This window comes from Leuresthes tenuis, unplaced genomic scaffold (genome assembly GCF_036924035.1).
Source record: "Leuresthes tenuis unplaced genomic scaffold, fLeuTen1.0.hap1 SCAF_17, whole genome shotgun sequence".
In the NCBI taxonomy this organism is placed as follows: Eukaryota; Metazoa; Chordata; class Actinopteri; order Atheriniformes; family Atherinopsidae; genus Leuresthes; species Leuresthes tenuis.
In genome coordinates this window covers 9110512-9134191 of record NW_027325371.1, presented here as the reverse complement: position 1 = coordinate 9134191, position 23680 = coordinate 9110512, and the positions used below count along the sequence as shown (strand labels likewise).

Below are 23680 nucleotides of genomic sequence, written 5' to 3'. Positions count from 1 at the left end.
TGTATCTGATAAAAACTTTACCTCATGCCAGATAAGTCCATTTAAAGACTCAAATGCCCATTTGTGTTTTATTTTGGAGTCTCTAGATTAATTTATCAATCCTTAAAGGAGAGTTAGCCCAATACGTGTAAAACAATGAAAATATAGTATGAAAAGTGCAGCTAAAATAGCAACGCATTGAGGAAAGTAAATGTGTCCCACGGCAATAAAATGCGTCACAATAAGGCAGGTAAGTAACGAGTGAGCACGGTACCGTTTTGTTTTTTACATAATTAGGTATTTTTGCCAACTCAAAAAGAATTGTATATCTAGTGCCTCTATAATATCTGCATTTAACGCAAAAAACAACGTTCAAGTATAGAGCTTCTACTTTGGAAATTCCTGGACCGGATATTGGTGCTCCCGGAAACCCAACGCATACAACTTCCGTTTGAAGCTGAAAAGTTGGCGGGTCGTGTAAAATGATAGCGTCCCATGCCGTGCTCCATCGTGTGAAGTCTGCGGCTCTCATTTTCGTCGGTAATGTCCAAAGTGGATAAAGCAGACGCTGACCGGAAGCGTCCGCCGCCTGTTAAAGTGTTGTCCGGTCAGCTGAGGGCGGCAGGGACCCGGGGCGCCGCCAGCAGCGGGGAAGGATGTGTCATCAGAGCGGGCCGGGGTCGCTCTCTGCGGGTCTCACTGGTGTGGATGCAGGGGACAGTGATGGAAGTCCAGCAGGAGAGAAACACCGTGCTGCTGATGGATGAGACGGGAACTTTTACTGTTCAGGGCGTTGACAACATCCCCAGAGGGAAACCGTGTTTGGCCCAAGGTAAAAACATCCACACATTTAAAGCCTGGCTTTGTTTTGTCTTTGTTTACTACGATCCAACTCTCCAAGCTTCACATTAGTGCTTAGACTTTATCAATCAATCGATTAATCTTTCAGGAAAGTCTCCAAATCCACTGAGACCCAGGAAATACAATTTCAGCTCGAGCAATTAAACATTTGGTTGTTGATAATCATTCAAACTTTTATTCTATATTTTACAAAGTATAAAAAAATAAAAAATTCTATTATTGTGTTGGAGTCCAATTCTAGCAACAATTGTAAAGCAATCAGCAAAGAAATTCTTTATTCAAATGTCTGTTTTTGAAGGTTAAATGAATTTTGATATTCAAGAACATGTGCCATGAGCCTTTTTTCTGAATATCTGACCACAAAAGCAGGGGTCATAGAATTCTTTTTAGTGCAACCAGTCGATTTTAGTGCTTGAATCGTGTCTTGTGACCAGCAGTAACACCATACAGATATGAACGGAATAACAGAGCAAATTTACAAGCTTGACAATGCTTTTGAAGCACTGCTGTAGTTCCGACTACAAAAAGTGACCATCGTTGCTGCTGTTTTTGCAGGCAAATACGTCATGGTGATGGGAGTGATCCAGTCCGTCTCCCCAGAGCCAGTCATCCGGGCAGTAAAGATAGCGGACCTCTCTGTGCTCGCTGTACTTCACAGGAGAATGTGGAAGCTGGAGGTGGAGGACCTGCAGGAGCTGCTGGTCTGACTGTGGAGCTGCAGGTGGAGCTGCTGCTCATGTTACTGCGATTTAGTGACGAGACAATCGCAAAAGGACCAAATTCCAGATCTTCCTAGATGCCAAGCCTGTGTCTTGGTGTTAGTATACAAAAGAGACGACGACTTCTATCACAAGAGTGACGTCTGCGTGGCTCCTGTTTTTTTGTATGGAGGAGGTGGAGCTGCTGCATGGCTGTTGGAGTTCAAACATGCAGTGCCTTAGGAATATTTTTACTTGTGCACAGTAGGGAAAGGTTCATCATCCTTTCTGTGACTTATTTAAACCAGATGTTGTGTTTCCCTGTGAATGAGAGCTGCCTTTATATGAAAGTGTTAAAACAAAGCGGTTTTAATAGATTTAAAAAAAAAAGAAAAGAAGCTTTATTTGGTTGGGTGCCCATTACACTGGTAACACTATTAGATAAATGGAAAGTGAGAATGACCTATGTTGACTGATTAAAACAAAAGGATGTCAACCGAACTCTCAAGTCAAGTAGTTTCATACTTAAAGTGGAAAAGGTCATTAACATATACAAACTGCTTGTGAAAAGAAAGTAGTTTTTTTTTTGTCAACTGTTGAGTATCTGAACATGTCTCTGATCAGGGTGTACACATGCTATTCATCTTCATTATCAGGTGTTGTACTGAACGAAGCATTCAGTGTTGCACACTGAAGATTTGCCAATAATGATAACGCTCTGCAGTTTGGATCAGAGAAAACCAGCCACCAATCAGAGGGACGGTCCTGTGTGCCCCCCCCTGTAAAATCATGCTGTGATCAGGCTACTTCCTGTGCTCAGCAGAGGTCCTTAAGGACCCGACTCGAGACCGAATACTGCATTATTTGCAACGGAGCACGAATTATTGTCAGCACATCATTATTTAATGTCTTTAAGGAGAAAACTGTATTTTCCAAAGTCATTGTCGTTTGGTGCTATAAGATGATCTTTTCTGGCTTTGGCAAGTTTCATCAAAAGGAATTCCCTGCGCTCCATCCACTCCTTGAGCTCCTGCTCCCCGTGTGCCAGCTTACACAAGTCATCCTCCGTGCATGTGCCTTTGAGGAATCTGCGAAGGCATGAGATCAAACATGAAGAAGAGGAAAAACTACTGAAAAAGACCATTTGTGGATTCGGATAAGCTTACCTCTCACAAACTTTGAAAGTGCCTGTGGGAAATCTGTACTGCCAGCAGTTCTGATCATCCTCCGAGTTGAAAACTCTGTCTTTGTGTTTTTCTGACGTGATATGCTGCTGCCACTGCTTCTCACTGTTGCAGTTTTTACCACACAGCCAACAATGATTACCAGCCTTAAAAAAAAAAAAAAAAACAGAAATTCGTCTTCCTAATAATTAACCTCAGGCACCAGTACTTTTTAATGCAAATTTAGGAGTCAAACTGTGGAAGTACATTTCAGAGCAATTCACGTCATGCAAGCCAAGTTAAGTGGTCAGTTCTTCGTCATAGATTTGACATTAAATTCCCAAGCCAGTTCAAACATGGCTCCTGTGCGTAAGCGTGCTGAAGAAGGCATATTTTCTGGCCTCTCAACTCACCACTTCCTCAGCATAGTCTGTCGGCATGTGAATCTGTTTGCCGTTCTCCCTGACAGAGTTATTGAATGGCTCCTCACCCCAGCCAGGCTTCTGAGACTGCAGCCACTGTTCGTAAAGCTGATCCATATCTGGAACTAGATAAGGGCATAAAATGAGCGCACCGCATCATCTACTAATGAAATTCCACCGAGCAAGAGAGCCAGTCTCCTTGGTAAAACTCACTGTTGTTTTCCTTCATGTAGGTCCAAAGGTCTCTTTCTTCTATGCTGTGAGCAAATGTGCAATTTCCAATGTACTGACACTTCTTGCCAGCCATCACGTGCATGCAAATCTAAAACAGGCCGCAAAACAAATGGTTAGAGAAGGAAAAAGTGTTTGATGTTACCGGGACGTTAAAATGTTGGACGTGTACCTCAAACTGAGATGGGATGGGCTTTTTGGTTGGAAGTGGTCGTACTGGTGTCCACTTTTTCCTTTCAAGAGAACTTACAAGCACTGTCCGCCTGTCTTTTGCCCACCTAAAACAGAAAGTCACACACTGACTTAGTGGTCAATAATTGTTTTAAAAAAAAAGAATTCACGTATTCAAAAAGATATCCAAATACTCACGTATGTCTTGCCTTGGCTGAGCAATACTTCTTGTTTTTGTCAGCTTCACTTAGTTGGCCGTTTCTCCAGCACTGGCCACAAACAAACATCATCTTCAGATTTGGAGGACCGAACCTCCTCTGGACACTGGAAAGCTGCTGACAAGTTTTGAGGGTTAGTATTTGAATACAAACTTGCAAGGGCCATTATAATCCAAGTAAAAAAAAAAAGGTACATGTGAGCAATCTGTGAGTGAAATGCTGAAATGATGCTTAAATGTGTTGAGAAAGCACTACCTGCTGCACCAGTGCTAAAGCAGTGAAGGTACGTCTTACCTGAGCTCCTTGCAATGAAGCTGTTGCATTCCAAAACTTTTTGGCCTCTTGGACAATACTTTCGTGGGAGATACCTGCATGATGAAGGAAAATCTAATAATAACAGTCCTCTGGGAAACTAAACAGCGTTTGAGAACAACCCCATTTCAGATGCACATCTGGTATGGTCATGAAGCAGCCTTACCGAGCTCGTGCTGCATCATCCAGACTTTCAGCTCGATGAGGCTGTGGGCATAGAAGCAGTCATCCTCTCTCACACAGCCATAGCGGACCTCATGGCGACAAAGGTCCAGCTGGCTCTGGGGACTCAAGGATCGGATTTTTGAATAGCGGACAGTATTGTCCTTCAAAATGTGGACCAGGCACCTAAAAGACAAACGCAAACAGAAAAGTCCCAATTCAGTTTTTCCAATTTCAAGTACTACCAGAATATTCCTAATAAGCGTTATGGTAAAAGTAGAAACTGCTTAAATGCAGGCGGACTCACTTATGTTCCTCAAAGTCATGCTTAGTCACCGGGTGAGAACAAAGCGAAGGGTCATCTTTGTTGGTTTTGCTGATTATTCTGGGCTTGTGGTCAAAGCAAACCTGCATAACAAACACGTATTGAAATGTAGAAAACAGGCACTGACAATGTCTTATTGTGATGACAGGAGAAAAACACAAGGTGGACATTAATAGCAAAGGTTAATAGCAGCATCGTTTATATGTAAGTTATGTATGTTATACTGCATCAGGTTGACAAGGCAGATTTTATTTCTGTGTAAACAGTCGGGTTTTTTTTGCCTTATTTTGTTCTGATGACTGAGAAATCACTTATTCTTTAATAACCGCACAATCTTTCCTGGAAGAAAAACAAATCTATTCAGGACGAGTCAGTTTGGTTAAGATGTGAACATAATATTTCTCTGTGCTTCAGCTTGCTTTATCTGCCTTGAAATGATACAGGATGGCAGCTGTGTAAGATCTAGACCTTTTTTTAGCACAAACTTTAAAACATTTAAAAGGCAAAGGCATATTTGGCTAAAACATCTTTTAGCAATAGTGTGTAGTTTTAAAAGCTCACAGTTTGAGTCTTAGATGCAAACAAACAGTAATGAGGCCTTAACAGTAAGGCTGAGGCACATTTCACAAGAACATGCAAAACAAACTGGTAGTTATTAAGGAGGCAAGGGGAAAAGGGGAATAACTTATCTAATCCTAATGCTTTACTCATGGGGACCTGATTCCTGATGTTTTTATGCTTCACAGACAGAGCTGAGGTGGTTTCCAAAAAAAAATTAAAAAATCACCCAGAAAGGAACCATTTTCTCTTTACAGGAATTATTATAAAAGCCCTTCCACCACAGACAGCATAGAAGCTGCACACATCAGCCTAATGAAGTCATTCACATACAAAGCAAAACACAAAGATAAACAGACCTGCATCATCTCTGAATCTTGTACAGGAAGTTGTAGTTTAATGAGCCACTAAAGAGATCTCACTAATGTAGTTGATTTGCAGTAATAACACACATTCAGTCACAATGTTGTGCTACTAGATGCTGTTTGTTCTCCGACACGGTGACAAAACCAGTTAAACCTCAAAGACTAATAGTGTGTCCTGTGAGTGCAGCCAATATCAACATATCAAGATCATCAAAACCTCCCACCCCTGTAAACTGGCATTTACTGATGAATACGCTGTGAAGAAGGCACCGTGATGAATGCAGGCTCATTTCTCTGAGCTCAGACACATGATGCCGCTCATATCTTTCCCCATTCACCAGACTGATCCCAAACAGAAAGACGTGCTGAAGGCTTTTCAGGGTGCTGAGGTGGAACATCCTTGAAATGCAGCTTGAATCATCTGGCATCCGACTCGGCTGCAGACCCACCTGATAAAGGCCACACTGAACGCAGACAGAGCAAGATCTGAAGGTCTCAGCAGTCAAGAAATGTTTAACTGCTGATATGTGTGGGTCCAAATGATTGAGTCTCATCTCCAACGCTGCTCTTTTCTGAAGGAGCTCAAGTTAAAACCGCGCCTTGCACTTTGACGGCACACCACCACACTTCAGCGTCAGAGCAGCTTGGGTAAAGCGGCTGAAATACTCACCCCACAGAGAAACATGAATATACCACGATGCTCCTGCAAGATCTTTGAGACAGTCAGCCTGACGTTAGAATGTTGCCCAAAAGGATCGAAAAGCAATTCTCTGGAGATAAACCCCTTCCGCTCCAGAGTCCAGACATCAATCTCCTCCTGGCAGTATGCAAATGTGCAGTGGCCAGGGTAGAGGCAGTCTTTTCCAACAGCCACCTCTGAAACAGGTAAGGCCACATTTTAGTGTTTGCTCTGGGTCCGAGACTTGAGAGAGCAAAGATTTCATCGTGTCGGGAGAAAAAAAGACAAAATGTGCTGTAACAGCTCGTCTTGATGTTTAATATTTAACTGTACATACACTCCATAAAGACAAATGGAACAATATCTTTGAACAGAATCTACACATTTAGGGTAAAGAAGTCACCTTTGCAAATGTAATAAGGTCCCACATATTGTGTTTTTGTTGGTCTGGGTCGAATGAGCTTCCATGTTTTGTCTGGTGAATGCTTGATTCTGCCGAGTAATACATCCTTTTTGCATTTATGCTCTTCTGTGTGAAGTGTGTAATCCAACACTCCAGGTCCTGTGGATACAAATGAATGAAAAAAAAACATTTTACATGGAGCACCTCTTCCTCATCTTAAGGCGGCAGCCAGTTCCAGGCCACTGCAGAGCGAGGAGTAGGCAAACACATGACTGAACGTCCACAGATATTCCTCACCAGTTTTGACGTAGCACATTGAGCAGGCTTGTTTGAATTCATGCGTTTCAGCTAAGGGGTTCTTTGCTAAATCCACAGCAGCAGGGGGGCCCTTCACATCAGGCATACCCACTGCCATCCCCATTGGGGCATCATTGTTGATCTGCATTCAAGAAGACATTTCACACAATAAGAGACTGAAACTAAGTCTAAGCCATCATTTGCTTAACATTATTGATAGAATAATAATAACATTTTTTAAATTACCTGTGGAATGAAGGGACTCTGTGCATAATCTGAAGTTTTGGCAGTGGGAAGAAACAAAAGAAATAACTTATTCCATGTGATATTGTGAGTTTTATCTCCACTAATGTTGATCTGAACTAAAGTCGGGCCTCATGACCATCCCAGGGGGGGGGGTATAGTAACTTACCTGTTTTATAGTCTGATATGGTGAGACTATCCAGAGAGTCCAGTGGTGGGGGCATTGGGTTAAAAGTGTCCATACCAAAATAAGTACTAGAACCCAATTTGTGATACAGAGGCGGCAGTGTGACAGTGCACTGCTGGGAACCACTGTGGAGAAATGGGTTTATGTGTGATGGCATCAGGAATGGACTGGACATTGAACTGCCCGAGGCAATACTGGTTGGCAAAGGAAGAGGCCCTTTCACAGTGGGAATGTCCTGGTGGAAGAGAGAAGGACAGATTACACCTCTGCTCAGGTGTCACATTTTATTCACCAATGAGCCGGTCCGGTCACATCTGCTCACTAACCATGGCTGATTCAGGGCCGGCTTGGTCCAGTAAATCATCTAGGTCGTCCCCAATGATATCCGCATCAAAATCTTGACTAGGTTCTAGATTTGGGCCAGGCTTGCTGGTTCGGCACCCGTTTACATATGTGAGCGCGGGAAGTGGGACAGACGTGGGTGCAGACACAGACAGAGGGACAGACTCGAAGCCCGGGGGCTCAGACAGGGTTACAGATAAGATGCTGTTGCTGTGAGAAAGTTCATCCACCACCGAGTCATTTAGAGGCGAGTGCACTGCCACTGGAGGTTGGATTGGAGCTGGAGCCAAAACACTGTTATCCTGGCTCAACTGAGGCACTTCTAAAACACAGAAAAACAAGGTGAGAGACTCACGCTGTGCATCCCTTAGAGGGGCGAATCAAAGTTTCTTAAAGATAAAAACCTACCGATTTCTATATCTTCAACTGAAACTGAGCCATGAGAAAACTGGAAATAAAGAATCCTCACAGATCAATAATTCTTATTCTTCTTACACATTGGCGATACATTATGTTGTGTTGGAAATGTTGCTCACTTTGTCACCTGGTGCATCTTGATAACTTGATCCCCGCATAACATTCAAGGCAGGCTTTTCAGAAAAGAATAAAGGAATAACTTACTGTACTCAGTGTAAAGTTAAGGCAGCCATCAGTTATAAGAACATTCCTTCATTTTGAAAAGCCACAAATCCAGACGATTAGCTTTCAACCTTTCACAACATCAACTATAACACGTAGAAGACGACTTCCAGGGTTTAACTGCTTCTCACTTGTTGCAGTTTGCATCATAATACATACCTTACTTCTCACATATGCTTTACGGATTTTCAACCCTAAAATTTTGGCAAGGTCCTGCGTCAGCTGCGTGACGTTGGAATCCTGGTCAAACAAAACAAAAGATGGTGTTAAACTAACTCTGCACAAACCGCCCTAAATGCAGTTATCAGAATATCAACGGAGTGTTTCCAACATGTCGTCACTACTGGGGCAGATCATCCAGGGCTATTTATGGCTGACAAATAGATTGAGCAACCCACGTGCAAATGTTTAGTTTCTACTATCCAAACACTGATTTCTTCTTCTACAGAGGGGCGTGCGGCACTCATTTTAGATATTCTGCAGAATTTTTACAGAGGAAGCAAGCCTAATTGTTTTATTTAAAACAGTTATTCTCATCAGCTGAATAAAATCCTAATGACAACACATTTTAGATGCTAAAAATCATGAAGCAGAGCGTCTTAGCTGCTAAACACACAGCTTTATAAATTCATATATATGTGAATATATAAGTGTAGGTGAATGCTTGTAGGAAAAAATTTAATTTATTGGTACAGCATGAATTAAACGTGATTCTTAAATTGTGACAAAGGTGGCCTGGAGGAAGTTTCTTACATTTCAAAGTTTAATGCTGAATTAATCTTTTATCCCATTAAAGGTCTAAGGTTACTCCATGAAAAAAGCTTCATAAAACTTATGTTTGAAATAGTCATTTCATAGAACTGTCACTGTCCAATAAAATCCTTATCTTTTACCCATTGAGGAAACTAGAAATGGGAAATAAAGAGCTTAAATCTTCAACTTTTACTGTAGTTGCCTTTACCCACATCTAAACCTTTTAGAGGAAATGACCATCGGTCATGAGTTCGGAAAATGAGAACATGTTAAAGCGTTCTCACTTCACATGAGGTTTCAAAGGGAAAAGCACTTTCAAAGGGATAAACAAGTCTAAGACATCCAGTCTACACATGCCAGAGTCACAGCTCAGTGATGAAGTATGGCTGCAGGTGACATGAATGACATTGTTCTTCCATTTCTAAAAAAAAAAAAAAAAAAAAAAACGTAGTCCTTACCTGAGGCACTGCTAGAGAACATTTGGCAACAGCCTCATAGGCCTCTTGATGTCTCCCCATCTCTTTCAAGGCTTTAGCTTTTCTGTACAGCGCTTTGTAGTTCCCCTCATTTAACTTGAGAGCCTTTTCACAGTCTTCTAGTGCTTGGTCATACAGTCCCTTACGAATGAAAACAAAAGCGTTAGAAATGCTTCTCAACTCAGCGTTTTCTTTCATCACAACTTGACGTTATGTGTTTGTTTATCCGAGTCAGTATAGGTGTGTCTCCCTCAGACGACAAAGTGTTTTTACTGCCATGCAAAAGGATTTGGAACGAAGAACTGAAATTTCTTCTGAGAGCATCAACTTTTCCTAATCAAAGATGTTGTTTTTCTTTCATTGGAACTCAGTTTATCATATAATTCGTAGAAGATTTAGTATATCTTTTATTCTAAAACAATGCTTTCAGGGGAACTCTGAATGAATTCTATAAACAGAATTTAACAGCTACCAAAATACATGTATTCCAATCCACAATATGTTAATTAGTGACCTTTATTAATGATTTGAACTGGGGTTTTTTCCAGTATTGACACAGCACCAATTGCCCCATGTTTCTGGTCCTTTGTGGTGATTTCTAAGGGCTGACTTTAGATTCATATTTAGTGCACAGACATGAGCTTTGAGAGACTGAAAACTTGGAAGGATAGAAAAAGTAAAAACCATATTACTGGTGACAAAACGTGGCTTCAAATCAACACTTTGTTCTATCCAATCAATTACTTAGTTTGCCAAAGCCAAAGCTTCTGCTTCAACAGAACAACACAGAAATTTAAAATCTCTGATGTGCTGTCAAAGAGGGGGAAACTAACAGCCCAACAAACAAGTCATAAACGGATAGATACGGTTATAATTTAATGGTGGGATGCTGGTTTAACAATAAAAAAAGTTCCTGCTACAAAAGAAAAGTTTCGTGCATGCCACCCTGTCAAATAGAGCGGGCTGTCCTCGGGCTAAACAAGATGGTCTAACTGGAAATAGGCTATTTGTCAATGTCAGGTAATTTCCTTGTTTTACACAATACAAACCCTAACCCTTCTGGGACTTCAACCAGAAGTGATGTCATTTTTAATGCAAATGTGAACTGTGCATTCAAGGAGAGAAGGTAATCAAAAGTGACTGTTTATCGGTGTGATGGACAGCTCGTACTTACCGGAACAATATTAAGGTACGCCGCAGCCCGATTTGCATACAGCTTTTCCAACAAACCTATTGGAACGCAGATGTCCTCCGAGTCGGCGTAATCTGCTATACTCAGTGCTTCAGTGTACATCTCAATAGATTTAGTCCATTCCCCTTCTTTAAACACGTCATTTCCTTCTCCAAACAGATTCCACACAAGTTCCTTAATGAACACCTGCGAGTTCAGAAGAACAAAACCACTTAGAATCTAAAACACCTTCCCGTACTCACACTTTGTGTCGGACTGAGAAACAGAAAGATTGATGGAAGATCAAAGGTGATCAAATGTACAAAGCTCACCTCATATTGCTCTTGAGTCCCTGGAAAAGGAAGGGTTGATCTGAAACAAACAAAAAAGACGTTAGGTGGCAAACTTTCAAAGTATCTGCTGGTTAAAATGACTCAACTGAATGAGTAATGATAACCTTGGTTGAAGTTTAGGAAGATTCGGGGCTCATAAACTCTTATCAAGTACAAAGGGTCCCTGTAACTAAATCAACCAGTCCGTCACTTTCTTTAAACCAGCAACAACTACGTCTTAAAGCTAGAGACACGGTCGTTATGTGTCGTTTTCACTAACTTAATAAGGTTTGCCAGTGAGTGAACATTGATACTATGTTACGTATAGCAATGTAAAAACCTCAATTTGAAACACACGGGGACAGGAAGGTGTGTAGGTGTGTTTTGTGTATAATTGGTTTCAGTGTGTGCATGTAATGTATGTACTGACTTACAGCCACAGAGTCAAAAAAAAAAAAAGTCCCTTCCCTAAGCCACCAGCCATAATCAATAATTAATTAAAAGTATTGCATACATTTCCAAATTGACAGTATTTCTCGCTCCTAAGCAGAATATCATATTACTTTTATGAGCCATTGAGTCAAACTACATAACAATGACTGCCACGGAAATGCAATCATTTCTCTCTTACAGATGTCATGTTGCAAAATGTCTTTTGAAAATCAACCATATGTTGCGACTCACTGGCCTGGAAATTCAATTACAGATATCACAGAGCTACAGCTACTACCACACTTCAAACTCCCAGCAGGCGATCTTCTGATGCAATGTTAAACAGGTCAACTGATTTGTTGCACAAACCTATTAAAAGGTTGTGCCGTTAAACATCATGACGGAAAAGCTCTTTCCTCATGCTGGTTCAGGTTCAGCTGCCACTGGCATGTAAAGTTGTTTTTCCTCTTGTGCACTCTGGAATATGGGAGTGCTACATTTTAGATGATCGTACTTTGAGGTATGCTGAGCTCTCCTAACAGCAAACCAAGCAATCAGAGAGCAATCCAGCGCTAACTTTACATTAAAACCGGTTCCCTGCTTAACCATACAATGAACTCAACGCTCGCAACACTGACCAGCAAGCAGAAAAATTGTCTTCAAATAGAATTCCTTGAACATGTCTTGCTGTCTCTCTGTGATCCATTTGCAGAATCAGAGAAGGATCTACGGTCTGTATTATGTAATACAATGTGCCAGCACACGCTTTTTAACTTTGTGATCTTAGGCCAGCTTGACAACCCATGACACAGCAATGATGTGCACTGGAGTATTTTAAGTATCGCTTTTGTTTCACGAACAAAGGGCCCTATCAGATAAGAAGAAATACAGCATTATGTTTCATGGCCCAGCAGTGACTTCCCACATTACAAATACATCTGAAGTATAGCCAGTAATCAGCTGTCTGACAGCTGATCAGAACAATGAACTTGTGGTAGACCAAAAATGTTATTTTGGCAAAGGGTTCAAGAACATGATTTCTTTTCTACTGCTCATTATCAACAAGGAAATGTGTTTATCTTGTGTCAGATTTTTTTTTTTTACAAACTATTAAACTCTCATAACCAGGGCTCCAAACCCTGTATTTTTTTTCTTTCTTTGCACCAAACATCGTCATGTGATGTGTGACGCATCAGGAAGAAGTGAAAACTATTCAAACTGTGGTCATCATAACAGGACAGGGGTCTGCTTTCAACGCTGAGCATGATGCTACTTCTTCTGTCCACTTGTTAAGTGGCCAGCTCTCACTTTGTTTCAACATCTAATTCACTATATTCTATCAGGTTCGACGATGAGAAGCACTGAGTAACTGAAAGATATTTATTTTAGGCAAAGGTGGCCTATAAATAATCAAAATAACTGTCAATTTCATCTTCTGCGGACTGACTTGCTAACAGGTGAAACTCTATATGGCAAAACATATTTGCATTGAATTGAATCGCTAAACAGTGAACTAACACACACTTACTGAATAAATTGCAGGCCTTTCTGAATCTCCTGCCAGCGGGTCCTTCTGTCCCGACACGCTCCAGACATGTTTGCGTGTGTTAATGTCCTCTCTTCAGACAGCACCTGAGATGACACAGTATCATATTTACCTTCAGAGGTAGAAAGAAAATATTTTACAACAACAAAAAAATGTGGCACAAAAATACTTCTTTCTTATCATTTAATAACATGAGAAGACTGGCGCACTGGTTCAGTGACAGCTCCTTCATTAAAGGTTAACAGACCAACTAATTCATGTTCCCAGAAGCTTCACCCAGTTTCACGCGAGTAGCAATGACGACACACATGTAGTTCCGGAAATAAGGCAAAGCAGTTTCTATTAGCTCGAGAGTTATGAAAGTTAGCACAAGGATGAGCGTCAGCCTTAAACTAAATGACATGTTACACTGTCCGGGCGACAAAGTTGATGTTAAACTTTCCATCTAAATATTAAAGATCCATTATCGGACAACAACGCTATGGTTTTAGCCAGCACTTTTTCTTTTCTTTTCCTTTTGCGTTTTTATAAAAGCAGGGATATTGTCGCATACCATTAAAAGTTGTTCATTTCGGGAGGGCTGTCAAACACGGAATAACCTTCATATATAAAACATATTAACAGGTATTTCTGGTGTTTTGAGATGACTTATTACAGTCACAATGAATAAACCCGCCAAATCAAGCTGTCAGCCGTATGTGCTCATCGGTAACTTCTGGCAAATTGTGTTACGGTGATTATTTTTATTCAAATTATTATTTTTTTTTAATCTGGCAGAGGAGGATCTGGTTTACAGTGTCTCAAAGGTGGTGTTGTTAGCTTTAGGTGGTTGCGCCCCTCCTATTAGGACAGTTATCCTAGCGACATTTTAGTATATGACGAATTTTGTTGCTAAACTGGCACGTCTACACATATATGTCAACTTAAGTTTTGTTAGCTGTCCGATAATGGAGGCACGATATTTAGCGCACGTGTGTTATACGCTGTTAGGGACCATCGACTATATTTCTTGTTAGCCATCATTTGGGTCTGCTAGCAAATGTCAGCGATTTCTGTACAGCCACGTAATCATTCTGAGGAAATACAACAGTTTTCGTCCAGGTGTTGGAAACACACTGACTTAACTGGCAACAAGATGTTACCGTCTAAGTTTCTAGGAAGTAGACAGGACCTAACAAAGCATAGGCATGTCCAAGTTAAACTAGTTCCTCAACGCAAACAATAGCGAACTGTGCGCGTTTAGTTCCTGGCTGATATCGAGGACATGAGACAGAAATATTGAACTGTTATTAATGAAGACACTTACATGAATGGCTCCTTATTCCAGACAAGCCTTAAGTCGGTAAAGAATTGTAAGGAAGGGGATTTTTCGCTTTAGCTAAAAGAACTTAGCTTGAGCTGTCGTTGAAGGCCGCCCTTTGCTTCTTCCTCTCTGACATGAAGGATCGCACTCATTGATACTTTTGGTATGCTGTCCTCTACAGGCGATCAAGGTACAAAGAAAAACAGCTTTTAGATATATTTTAGCAAACTTCTAAAACAATCATAATATATATATTATCAAAGGACTAAGAATGAAATATATCTATTCAATTTTATTCTTATGTTCAACACAATTAGATAGATATATTTCATTCTTAGTCCTTTGATTTTATGCTTTACATTGTGGCAGTTTGAGCTGATCAAATTCCGATGTCCCAATCGCCATAATATCTGTTTTATTGTTTTGGTTTTTTTTCATGGAAGTGATGCAGGAATATGTACTAATATGAAAGTATGTTAATATTAGACATTTAATCCCGAAATAATGACAACTCCTCTCATCACCAACCCAGCAATCTTCTTTAAAATATGAATTACAGTGGCACATATTTCCAGTCCAGATATTCAGTTTTAGACCAAAGAATAGATGCCTTCAATAGTAACAACACATGATGCATATCCATTATGTACTTCAAGTTGACAACAGTGTTTGAAAGAAGAATCTGAGCCCTGGGTTATAGTTCATATTACAACCACTATATAGCTTCAGTCCTTATAAGTAGGACACTGTTCTAACATATCACAACTGATGTCAGAAATGTCATATATATGTTATATAAAATACATATACAGTCATATCGAATAAATATAATGTCCTTGTATGGTGCTATGGTGACATGTTTCAGTTGAGACTGTCAATAAAATTTCTCAGCAGACTGCTTAGATGAGCCCTGAGTACTCTTTGTTTTTTTTTCTCCATCGCATTATGAATGATGATACATATCTATAAAGTTTATAAATGCATCCTAAAGTCTTATTGATGTGAAAAAAAAAAACGCTCTTACACAGAACTGTATATATATGTATATACAAATCAAAGGATGCTAGTGACAGGAGTGGCAAGTGGTGCTGGTTTTATGGCAACAATGGGGAAAAAACCTTATTTATTCATCATTAATTCATTTTAATTTCATCTAGTTCTGATTGCATTTTGTGTAGGGTGATAAAAGTGGTAAAATGTGATCACGCTGGACAACGACACATTTTTCTGAGAGGACATACCTTGTATTCTTATCCCAGTTTTTATTTGCTGTGATTTCCTGACACCCCTTTGTTCTCTAACATTCAGCTGAAATAACATCTGATTCAGGAAGTTCAGCCGCAGACTTCCATCTGGCCTGATAACAAACAGTTCAATCATTTTTATTGAAATGTTGAAGTAAAATGATCCCCTGGTTCCACAGAAAATTGTTTCCTCAAATCATGTCTCCGTTTTTTTCTGAGGAATGTGTAAAATGTCAAATCTATTTAAAAAAACCACATCATCTTTGACAGATGTTTCTGTGGACTCCAGAGCCTTTTTTTTCTTCCTTAAATCTCAACATCTTCTGTATATTTCTCAGCCTGAGACTGAGTCTGCCCTTTGATTGCTTAAAAAAAAAGATGATAGTTTGAAGATATCAGATATCACTTCAGTCCGTTTGGCCTGATAAGATCTTAATGGATCTTAGTGGATTTGAATTAGTTTGAGAAGGATCAGATGTGCAGGAAGGGATGTGACTCATGATGCTGGCAGATGTAGCAACATCCAGGAGGAGGCGCTTATCTCACATTTTACTGAAGCATCATGAAAAAAAAAGAAAGAAAATACTTTACATCCCATCCATCCCTCCATTTTCTATACCTGCTTATTCCAATTCAGGGGGGCTGGAGCCTACTGGGTGAGAGGCAGGGTACATCCTGCAAAGGTTACTTTACATCCCTACTTATCAAAATCTAAACTGTGTCAAGCTGCCCCGACATTACCACAATAGAGATGACAACTGAGTCAAACAAAACAGAGCCGTAGATCTACTTTCAGAAAACACGTTGAAAAGAGATGACAGGACGCAACACATTTCATGCCATGTCTGCATCAAGTCTGAAATGTATCAGCTGAGCAATTTGTGCGGTTAAACTTCGGCACCCGGAGTGCTGCTCCGTGAATCATTCTGACGGCGACAATATGTGCTGCTGAGAGCTTGTTTTATGGAGTGAAGGCCTGCTCTGTTCACCACAGTGACTTGTTTATCTTCAAGTGAAAAACATGAGGAGCATTTATCGTGACAGGAAGAAAGTATGTATCATTAAAGTAGAATCGTTGTACATTTTTAGTCTGGTTGGAATTTGTTGCGAGGAACTGGAGCTTCATGCAACAGTAACAGTTACGGAATATTTACTGTAAGAGCAAAAATCCACTCTTAACCTCATTTTGGATAGTTATCCTGCCTGAATTGATCTGATTTCCAACTTCAATTATACATTTTATGCATGAAATATAAATCTGGGGTTAGATTCAGAACACTTCAAGCTTTAAAACAAACTGACTTCCTGTCTATTGTGAATGTCAATAAGTTTCCTTCCTAAACCACCATGGACACAGAGAATGCCACACAATACATAAGAAGCCACTTAGGCAATACAACAAATATATAACATGCATCTTGTGTTATAGAAGAATCTTTATACAACCACTAATACTATGTGTAAGTGGCAATATTCACTGTTAAAGTGGATTTGCTGATCTTACTGAGCACTTAAAAAGTTAACATTTTCATGAATAGCAACACTGTAGGCAAGCAGAACTTTAACAGCAGGGAATGTGAACTCCTTGTACTTTTATATTCTCACGATTTACTGTTCAAACTACTACAGGCTACAACAGCAAGCATGTCAATTTTTTATTTTTTTGTCTAGTTAAACTTCAAACCAGAGAAAAACGTGCACATTTCTCCTGTTCGGCATCACAGTTTTTTTTTTAATTTTAGGATCGATAGCACAACCTGAAATTCTTTACTCAGTCGTGGGTAAAGACTTGAGCTTCAGTTGGTAGATGACTGAAACAGTTTTGTGATACTTTCTGACAAGATGTCAAAAGAGATGGCTTAAATGTGCCAAATGCTAACACACACAAGCACCCTAAGACAGTGTTTCTCAATTCCGGTCCTCATGACCCACTGCCCTGCATGTTTTCAATGTTTCCCTCCTCCACCACACCTGATTCAAATGATCAGCTCATCATCAAGCTCTGCAGTGGCCTGATAAGGAGCCATTCATTTGAATCAGGTGTGGTGGAGGAGGGAAACATTGAAAACATGCAGGGCAGTGGGTCATGAGGACCGGAATTGAGAAACACTGCCCTAAGAGAACCAAGACAAGTCAGTGGGCTGTATCCTGTAGGGGGTGCTCCGATTCACAAACACTGGATTAAGCTGTGGCCAATGGGGACGCTTATGAGATTACTGAAGCAGTCTTCTTAAAAGTCTTCTCTCCACCTCTTGCTGCTCCCAGATGGTTCAGCTGCCTGTTGCATGCCACAATGGATTTTTACCGTCTACTTCTCCTGTTATCTGGTAAGTTGATTGTTTACTTTGAAGTAGAGCTCCAGTTAATGAGGCAGCAGCAGACTGAAGAAATTATTTAGAGAACACAGAGGGAGTCAGCGCAGGTACTGTAAGAGCCTTGAGTCCTGTTCCCAGACACAATAATTTAGTGAGATTTTAAATGGAGCAGGCGAGTTTTGTTATGTTTGCCCTATTATTTAGTCTGCTTGTGCAGCATTTCAGTAATGATGTGATGTTTAGGTGTTTAGTGTTGCTTTTCAATGTTAATTAGACTTAAGAGTAAACTCATCTAAGTGCTTGCTATTATAGAGAGGGGTCTCTGTGGGTTTCAGTGTGGCAACACAATGGTTTCTTATTTATTAGGAGCAATCAGAATGTGGCTAGACATATGCAAGACAATGGCAAAAATACAGGAACACTTTACAAATAAAGCCAGCCAGTAATTCAAAGCTGCCTTTGTGAGACTTTTGATTTTTAAGTTTACGTCTGCTTCTCTGAAATGCTTTTCGTTGTGTTCATCTGCTGTGTGGAAAACCATATAACAAATTCTGTTAGACTTGACTATGTTGGGAAAGATAAGTTTGTTCTTCCTCTTGGGTTGTTTATTTCTCTTTTCAGTGGCTGTAGCCCCTGTGGCAGCACGCAGTTCCCAGAGGACTAAAAGAGGGCTACTTGAGCTGGCGGGAGCCATCAAATGCAGCACAGGGAGATCTGCTTTGGCCTATATGCTCTATGGATGCTACTGTGGGCTGGGGGGTCAAGGCTGGCCCAGAGACAAGGCAGACTGGTGAGACAAGGCAGACTGGTTACACTGAGGAATGTAATCATACTCCTGATGTAAAAAAAAACATAAATGTAAAGCCTGGTTTTTACTTTTATTCCTATAATACTACACCTTGACACCCAATGATAGTTTGCACCAAATTGCAGACAATCAGCTGATTATATATGAATATCCGAGCCACCTATACATTACGTTTAGCAAAGGATATAATTCGGAAGGCTTTAGTTAGTTTAGCCCTCTCACTCCAGGGATAGTGTGTACACATTATTTCCTCCTCTTGGTTGCCCTCGGCTATTCTCAGTCATCCGTCATCCAGATGTGTATGCACAGTTTCCATGCCTGACTGGGTTGACTGGACCACAAATGCTGTGCGATGGGATAGAAGGAGGCAGTTCAAATTCAGCAGACTCACATGGTCCACCAAGCACTTTGAAATAGCTCCAAGAATTCCACACCCAAATCCTAATTACTGTCTCCTTCTTTTCCCTTTTCACCATAAGACATCGCACCCTCTTAAAACCAACTAACTGCAAACGATTCGTTGTGAAATCCCATGTGGTGATCCTGCCCTGCTTTTAACATAGCTGTGGTGTTCAGTGACCACCTACCTTCTGCTCTCTCGACCCTGTCTACTCTAGACGGAGCAAAACATTCAAAATAACACATTTATCAAGTTGTTCATCTTTCTGTGCTGTAGGTGTTGCCACAGGCACGATTGCTGCTATGGAGATGCAGAACTTCTTGGCTGCCAAACCAAAACAGACCAGTATCAGTGGACGTGCGAGGACAAGAAAGCTGAGTGTGGTAATACATTTTAGATTTTTGTTTTTTCAGAAGTTTGACAGCTGCTGAACTATATACATAGATATGAAACTCTATGTAGCAGGCAACACATTTTAGTGCTCTTTTAGATGCCTGTACATGGCAAAATGTACTGATTATGAACAGTACCAGCAGTAATGATTGATATAGTTAAAAATTAGCTGGTTTACGTTCTGAGGAAAGAACCAGTCAGGAGCGAATTAATACAAATAATATTATAGCTATTAGCCCTCTCAGTTAAGACTTTGCAAGTATTGCATTGAGAGTTTCTATGAAATATCCTGTTAACATTCTCATTTCAGCCAATCACTAAGAAAAGACTTCTTTGATCTTCATTACAGATGATTTGAAGGACAAATGTGAGAAGTTGCTGTGCAAGTGTGACAGAGAGGCAGCCAAGTGTTTGAGAAAAGCACCTTTTAATCGGAAGTATGCCCTGTGGCCAGATTTCTTATGTGGCCATGAGCACCCTATGTGTAATATTTATTGATGCAATAAACACATTTTCATGTCTTGTGTGCCTTTAAAGAAAAAAACAAGAAAATTAAATAATAGCAGTGCATACATGCTGTTTAATATATATATATATATTGTTAATACTATTCTTATCAGTTTTCTTTTTTTTTTTTCTTTTTAAATCTCCAGTGTTTTTGACAAATATGTCTCGACCGTCTGGAAAGCACTGAAGATTACAGAGAGAGGTAACTTGATTCCTCTGTTCAAATGAGCACAGTCAAGGTTCTGCTTGATGGTCAAATGCTCCTCAGTAAGTTCAGCCCTCACAGCGCTACTTTTGTATGATGCTGCGCAGGGCTGTGCCTGCTGTACAGCTCTCAGTTGACCTCTCTGTGCTCTTGCACTGTTTATGACTGTTTCTTTCATTGGGATTTTTTTTTAAAGTAATTGGAAAGTTGGTGAGCTAATAAATATATGGGGTTTCTTTGCTTTTCTATTTAAAGTCTGCTGTGACTCAGATTACTTCAGTCAGCAGCAATGAGGTGGAACTGTAAAAACGTGTGTCTGCGCTTCACTATTCTGCTCCTTTTAAGGTTTGAACAGTTTCACAGTATGATCACAGTGTTGAGCAATAACTTTCTAATGACATTATATTCAATGAATCTCTATCAGGTGATCTCATTTCGTCTTAATGTTACGATCACATGTACAGAACCTCTTTGGCTTTCCGTAGCTTCTTTTTTCTCCTCAGAACCTAAACAAACCTTTCAACATGTAAAACCGTTCCCATAGCAGGAGAGACATTGCAGTGTCAAACCAGCAGCACATCAACCAGTTTGTTGAAGAATAGATATTCACCTGTAGGTGGCACCCTTGTTATAACCAAGCCCAAGGACACACAGTCAAACAATGAGTTTTACTTTGTTACTGATTTAGATGAGTTAAAAATAGAGATAACAGTAGTATCTATGACTCATCCCACTCTGATGTCCAGTAAACAGGATCACTATGTGAATTCTAAAGCCTTCCAGATTCTGATTAGCACTTACACTGAGTTCACCACTGAGTTCACTCAGGAAACACAGCTTCTGTGTTTAAGGAGGGCTCTGCTTACAAATGTGGACTGAAACGGGAGATGATGTCTTGGTTCAGCATCCTTAGTCTGGGACTGAAAGTCAGTATTTGGGTCAAATCCCACAGACACTCACCTGATTGTGCTCGACCTCTGCTTGGAATTCTGTTCTGAGCTGAAAGAAGTCTCTGGTGATTCAAAGATCCGTGGTATTGTTTTTTTCCTCTGCAAATTAAAAGACAAATTTAATGGTTCTGCAGTGAAAGATTTTGCTGCACTGCCGTTTTTTGGCAGCTAGGATATGATATGATGCAGCACTCTATTTGCTTCTGTTACTGCTGTCTTGATTAACCTTGATTAACCACACTTTATGATCTCTTACTTTCTGCTCTGTGGCTTCATCACAAATTATGTCATGCAGGATCAATCTTCTTTGAAAAATCTATCTACACCTTTCTGTGCTTACATTTTAGTCTTTAAGGTCTGTCTGTAGAGCCCTTCAGTTATTCTATTGAATCTTTTCTTTTGATTGGAACACTACAAATTGAAAGTGTTGTTATTGAATAAACATGACAGATTGTCACAATGAATGAGCGCATCCTCGATTTTCAAATATATGACCTTGTCATGAGATTTCTGTTTAGGAAAATAGGTACGACCTCTAAATGACACGTGATACATAAAACAGGATGGGTTACAAAATCTTGAATTTACTGCATGAAAATTTTATTTGAGTTCAGATTATTCAGTTTACAAAGAATAGGTCAAGATGACTGTAAGATCTATCGAACTGATCCAACAAAACAAAAAAAAGATTGCACCAACTCTGTTTGCATTCACAAACTGGAGTGTAATTGAATGCTGTGGGCACTGTCAGCCTTTATCTAATCATTCTAAACAAAACAAGAAATGACAGTATTCTGTTTAATTTTATTCAGCTTTAGGCTGCACGTTTTCTGTATTGTGCTGTTTCACAAGTGAAACAAGTGCTCTAACTCTGCCTCTGTAACCGGCTCAGAGAAGGATGAGAGTCAGAAAGTTACTGGGGCTCCTTGTTGGAATATTTCTGCCTGAGCCTGCAACATACACACACCCGCACCTGTCCGACCAAAATACAGGGGAATAGGGTATTAAACATCTGATCTTTAAAGCATATAACTATATTTGGATTTTAGATATCAGTTGTAAGAAGCAGAAGCATTTAGAAGAGGGCTGATAATTGGTTTTCAAATCTTGTTGAAGGGAATATAATGAGGCGCAGTAATTCACACTATGGTGAGAATGTATCATTAAGCTTAGTCAGCTACAGTATATATACCTTTTCAGTATACAGTACATCTGTGATGATGTACAGCTATTTTGAACTAGTTCTAGATTTGGAAAACATTAAATCATCTGTCAAACACTCTTCCTACCTTCTGGGTAGGAAATAAATTATAAAATAATGCAATATGTTCTTATTTTACGTTATTAGATTATGGAAACATTTCTTTTAAAGTGAATGTCTTTAACTTGAGCTCAGGTATCAGTCACAATTGCCTTGACTGCACATTGACTGTTGGCCATTCTTTGATCATCAGCTAAAAAACCTTTGGCCATCAAAGTGCCAATTGTTAAAAAAAACACCTGACCACATCTCTGTATTACAACATGAAACAAGCTTTTGTTTTGCATTGATTTCAGTAGAATAGATTTCAGAAGAATATACTTCATAGACAGAGATTCTGTCATTTCACAGTGAATATAGTTGAGACATCGACCCGCAGTCATATGCTATAGACCCTGCTAAGTTCGCTGTAAAAACCAATACGTTCCCGTTGTTCTCTTCCTATCATCACGATTCAGTTTATCAGGGGTCATGCTATGAAATAGAATGTGATGGGACTGCACCGCCAGATATGAATCATTGATGCTGCAGGATGCTGCGTTACCCAGGAAACTGCACTAGTCTACAAGATCAGTGCCAGTTGAGAAGATATTATTGTGGGAAAATGATCACAGTATGATATTTGAAAACACATGTAGGATACTGTGTAGATTTTGTTCCAGAAGAACATTTCACAGCATGAGTTGGGTGTAATATCTGTCGTTATGCATAATGCCACCCTGTTGCATGCACATTATAGAACATTATTCTGCACATATATGATTTATTCAGACCATCACAATGCATATTTAGGTTTTCATTATGGTGTTGTCAAATACAAACCACCTCTCAAAAGGCACGGACGGGGTTCGAACCCGCGATCTTCGGTTTACGAGACCGACGCCTTACCACTTGGCCACCGCGCCTGCGCTGCGCTGATTCCATCTTTCCTTTAAAAAAAAAAGACTGATACAAAGACGGCGTCTGTTCTACGGTTTTTATGAGGCAAACTATACAAATACTTCCATTTTATACTGCCTTTAAAACATAATGAGCTATTTAGTATGAATATACTATAATTCGGCCACAAGGGGAGGCTGGTGTCTACAATATCAGAGTAGCGTGTATATTTGAAGACTTGCAGGCTCCTACAGGTAGAGGTCTCTGCTCTCCCACTGCTGGTGTTTGGCAAATGGACCGACAAAGACAAAAGTTTTTACTTCCGTTTTTCCATTTACTATGTCAGTTAGTTTAAGGTTGCTCTTCTTGAGAATAACAGGCAAAGATGTGAGCGCGTATATGGGGCAATTAGTTAGCAGTAGTGTTCCGTGCATGGGCAGTAGTCTGTTT

General features: G+C 40.1%; 3 protein-coding genes and 1 non-coding gene across 6 annotated transcripts; 2 read left to right on the top strand and 2 right to left on the bottom strand.

Annotated features, from left to right (window-relative positions):
• Positions 1 to 418: 418 nt before the first annotated feature.
• On the top strand, positions 419 to 2522 carry rmi2 (RecQ mediated genome instability 2). The gene is made up of 2 exons (XM_072368250.1): positions 419 to 811; positions 1396 to 2522. The coding sequence occupies exons 1-2, from the start codon at positions 523 to 525 to the stop codon at positions 1545 to 1547; spliced, it is 441 nt and encodes a 146-aa protein (XP_072224351.1). The 5' UTR covers positions 419 to 522; the 3' UTR covers positions 1548 to 2522.
• zc3h7a (zinc finger CCCH-type containing 7A) lies at positions 1924 to 14406 on the bottom strand. 3 transcript variants are annotated; one of them, XM_072368248.1, is made up of 23 exons: positions 14272 to 14406; positions 12948 to 13077; positions 10988 to 11027; positions 10659 to 10862; positions 9467 to 9625; positions 8415 to 8495; positions 8153 to 8206; positions 8025 to 8064; positions 7601 to 7938; positions 7257 to 7509; positions 7091 to 7119; positions 6845 to 6986; positions 6548 to 6706; positions 6136 to 6341; positions 4525 to 4625; positions 4222 to 4403; positions 4038 to 4111; positions 3724 to 3860; positions 3527 to 3632; positions 3337 to 3445; positions 3115 to 3248; positions 2705 to 2868; positions 1924 to 2626 (listed from the first exon to the last, which is right to left on the bottom strand). In XM_072368248.1, exons 2-23 carry the CDS (start codon positions 13013 to 13015, stop codon positions 2437 to 2439), a joined length of 2970 nt encoding a protein of 989 aa, XP_072224349.1. In that variant the 5' UTR covers positions 13016 to 13077; positions 14272 to 14406; the 3' UTR covers positions 1924 to 2436. The 3 variants fall into 3 exon arrangements, with proteins under 3 accessions (XP_072224349.1, XP_072224348.1, XP_072224350.1); XM_072368247.1 differs by having other exon boundaries at positions 12948 to 13051; XM_072368249.1 differs by having other exon boundaries at positions 3724 to 3857; positions 12948 to 13051.
• On the top strand, positions 13628 to 19982 carry pla2g10 (phospholipase A2 group X). Its single transcript, XM_072369565.1, has 5 exons — positions 13628 to 13698; positions 17778 to 17839; positions 18449 to 18617; positions 19312 to 19418; positions 19778 to 19982. The coding sequence occupies exons 1-5, from the start codon at positions 13628 to 13630 to the stop codon at positions 19924 to 19926; spliced, it is 558 nt and encodes a 185-aa protein (XP_072225666.1). The 3' UTR covers positions 19927 to 19982.
• Positions 19983 to 23184: 3202 nt separating this feature from the next.
• trnat-cgu (transfer RNA threonine (anticodon CGU)) lies at positions 23185 to 23256 on the bottom strand. Its single transcript has one exon. It is a non-coding gene; the product is annotated as a tRNA-Thr (tRNA).
• Between the last annotated feature and the right edge of the window lie 424 nt (positions 23257 to 23680).

Bases quoted from the DNA above. Each gene is read 5' to 3' on its own strand.
- rmi2 (XM_072368250.1), top strand. From the start codon at position 523: ATGTCCAAAGTGGATAAAGCAGACGCTGACCGGAAGCGTCCGCCGCCT. The intron at 812-1,395 runs GTAAAAACATCC...CTGTTTTTGCAG, and splicing joins GAAACCGTGTTTGGCCCAAG to GCAAATACGTCATGGTGATG.
- zc3h7a (XM_072368248.1), bottom strand. From the start codon at position 13,015: ATGTCTGGAGCGTGTCGGGACAGAAGGACCCGCTGGCAGGAGATTCAG. The intron at 8,207-8,414 runs GTATGTATTATG...TTTTCTGAAAAG, and splicing joins AAGCATATGTGAGAAGTAAG to CCTGCCTTGAATGTTATGCG. The intron at 4,112-4,221 runs GTAAGGCTGCTT...TTCATCATGCAG, and splicing joins GATGATGCAGCACGAGCTCG to GTATCTCCCACGAAAGTATT.
- pla2g10 (XM_072369565.1), top strand. From the start codon at position 13,628: ATGAATAAACCCGCCAAATCAAGCTGTCAGCCGTATGTGCTCATCGGT. The intron at 13,699-17,777 runs GTGATTATTTTT...TGCTGCTCCCAG, and splicing joins TTCTGGCAAATTGTGTTACG to ATGGTTCAGCTGCCTGTTGC. The intron at 18,618-19,311 runs GTGAGACAAGGC...TCTGTGCTGTAG, and splicing joins CCCAGAGACAAGGCAGACTG to GTGTTGCCACAGGCACGATT.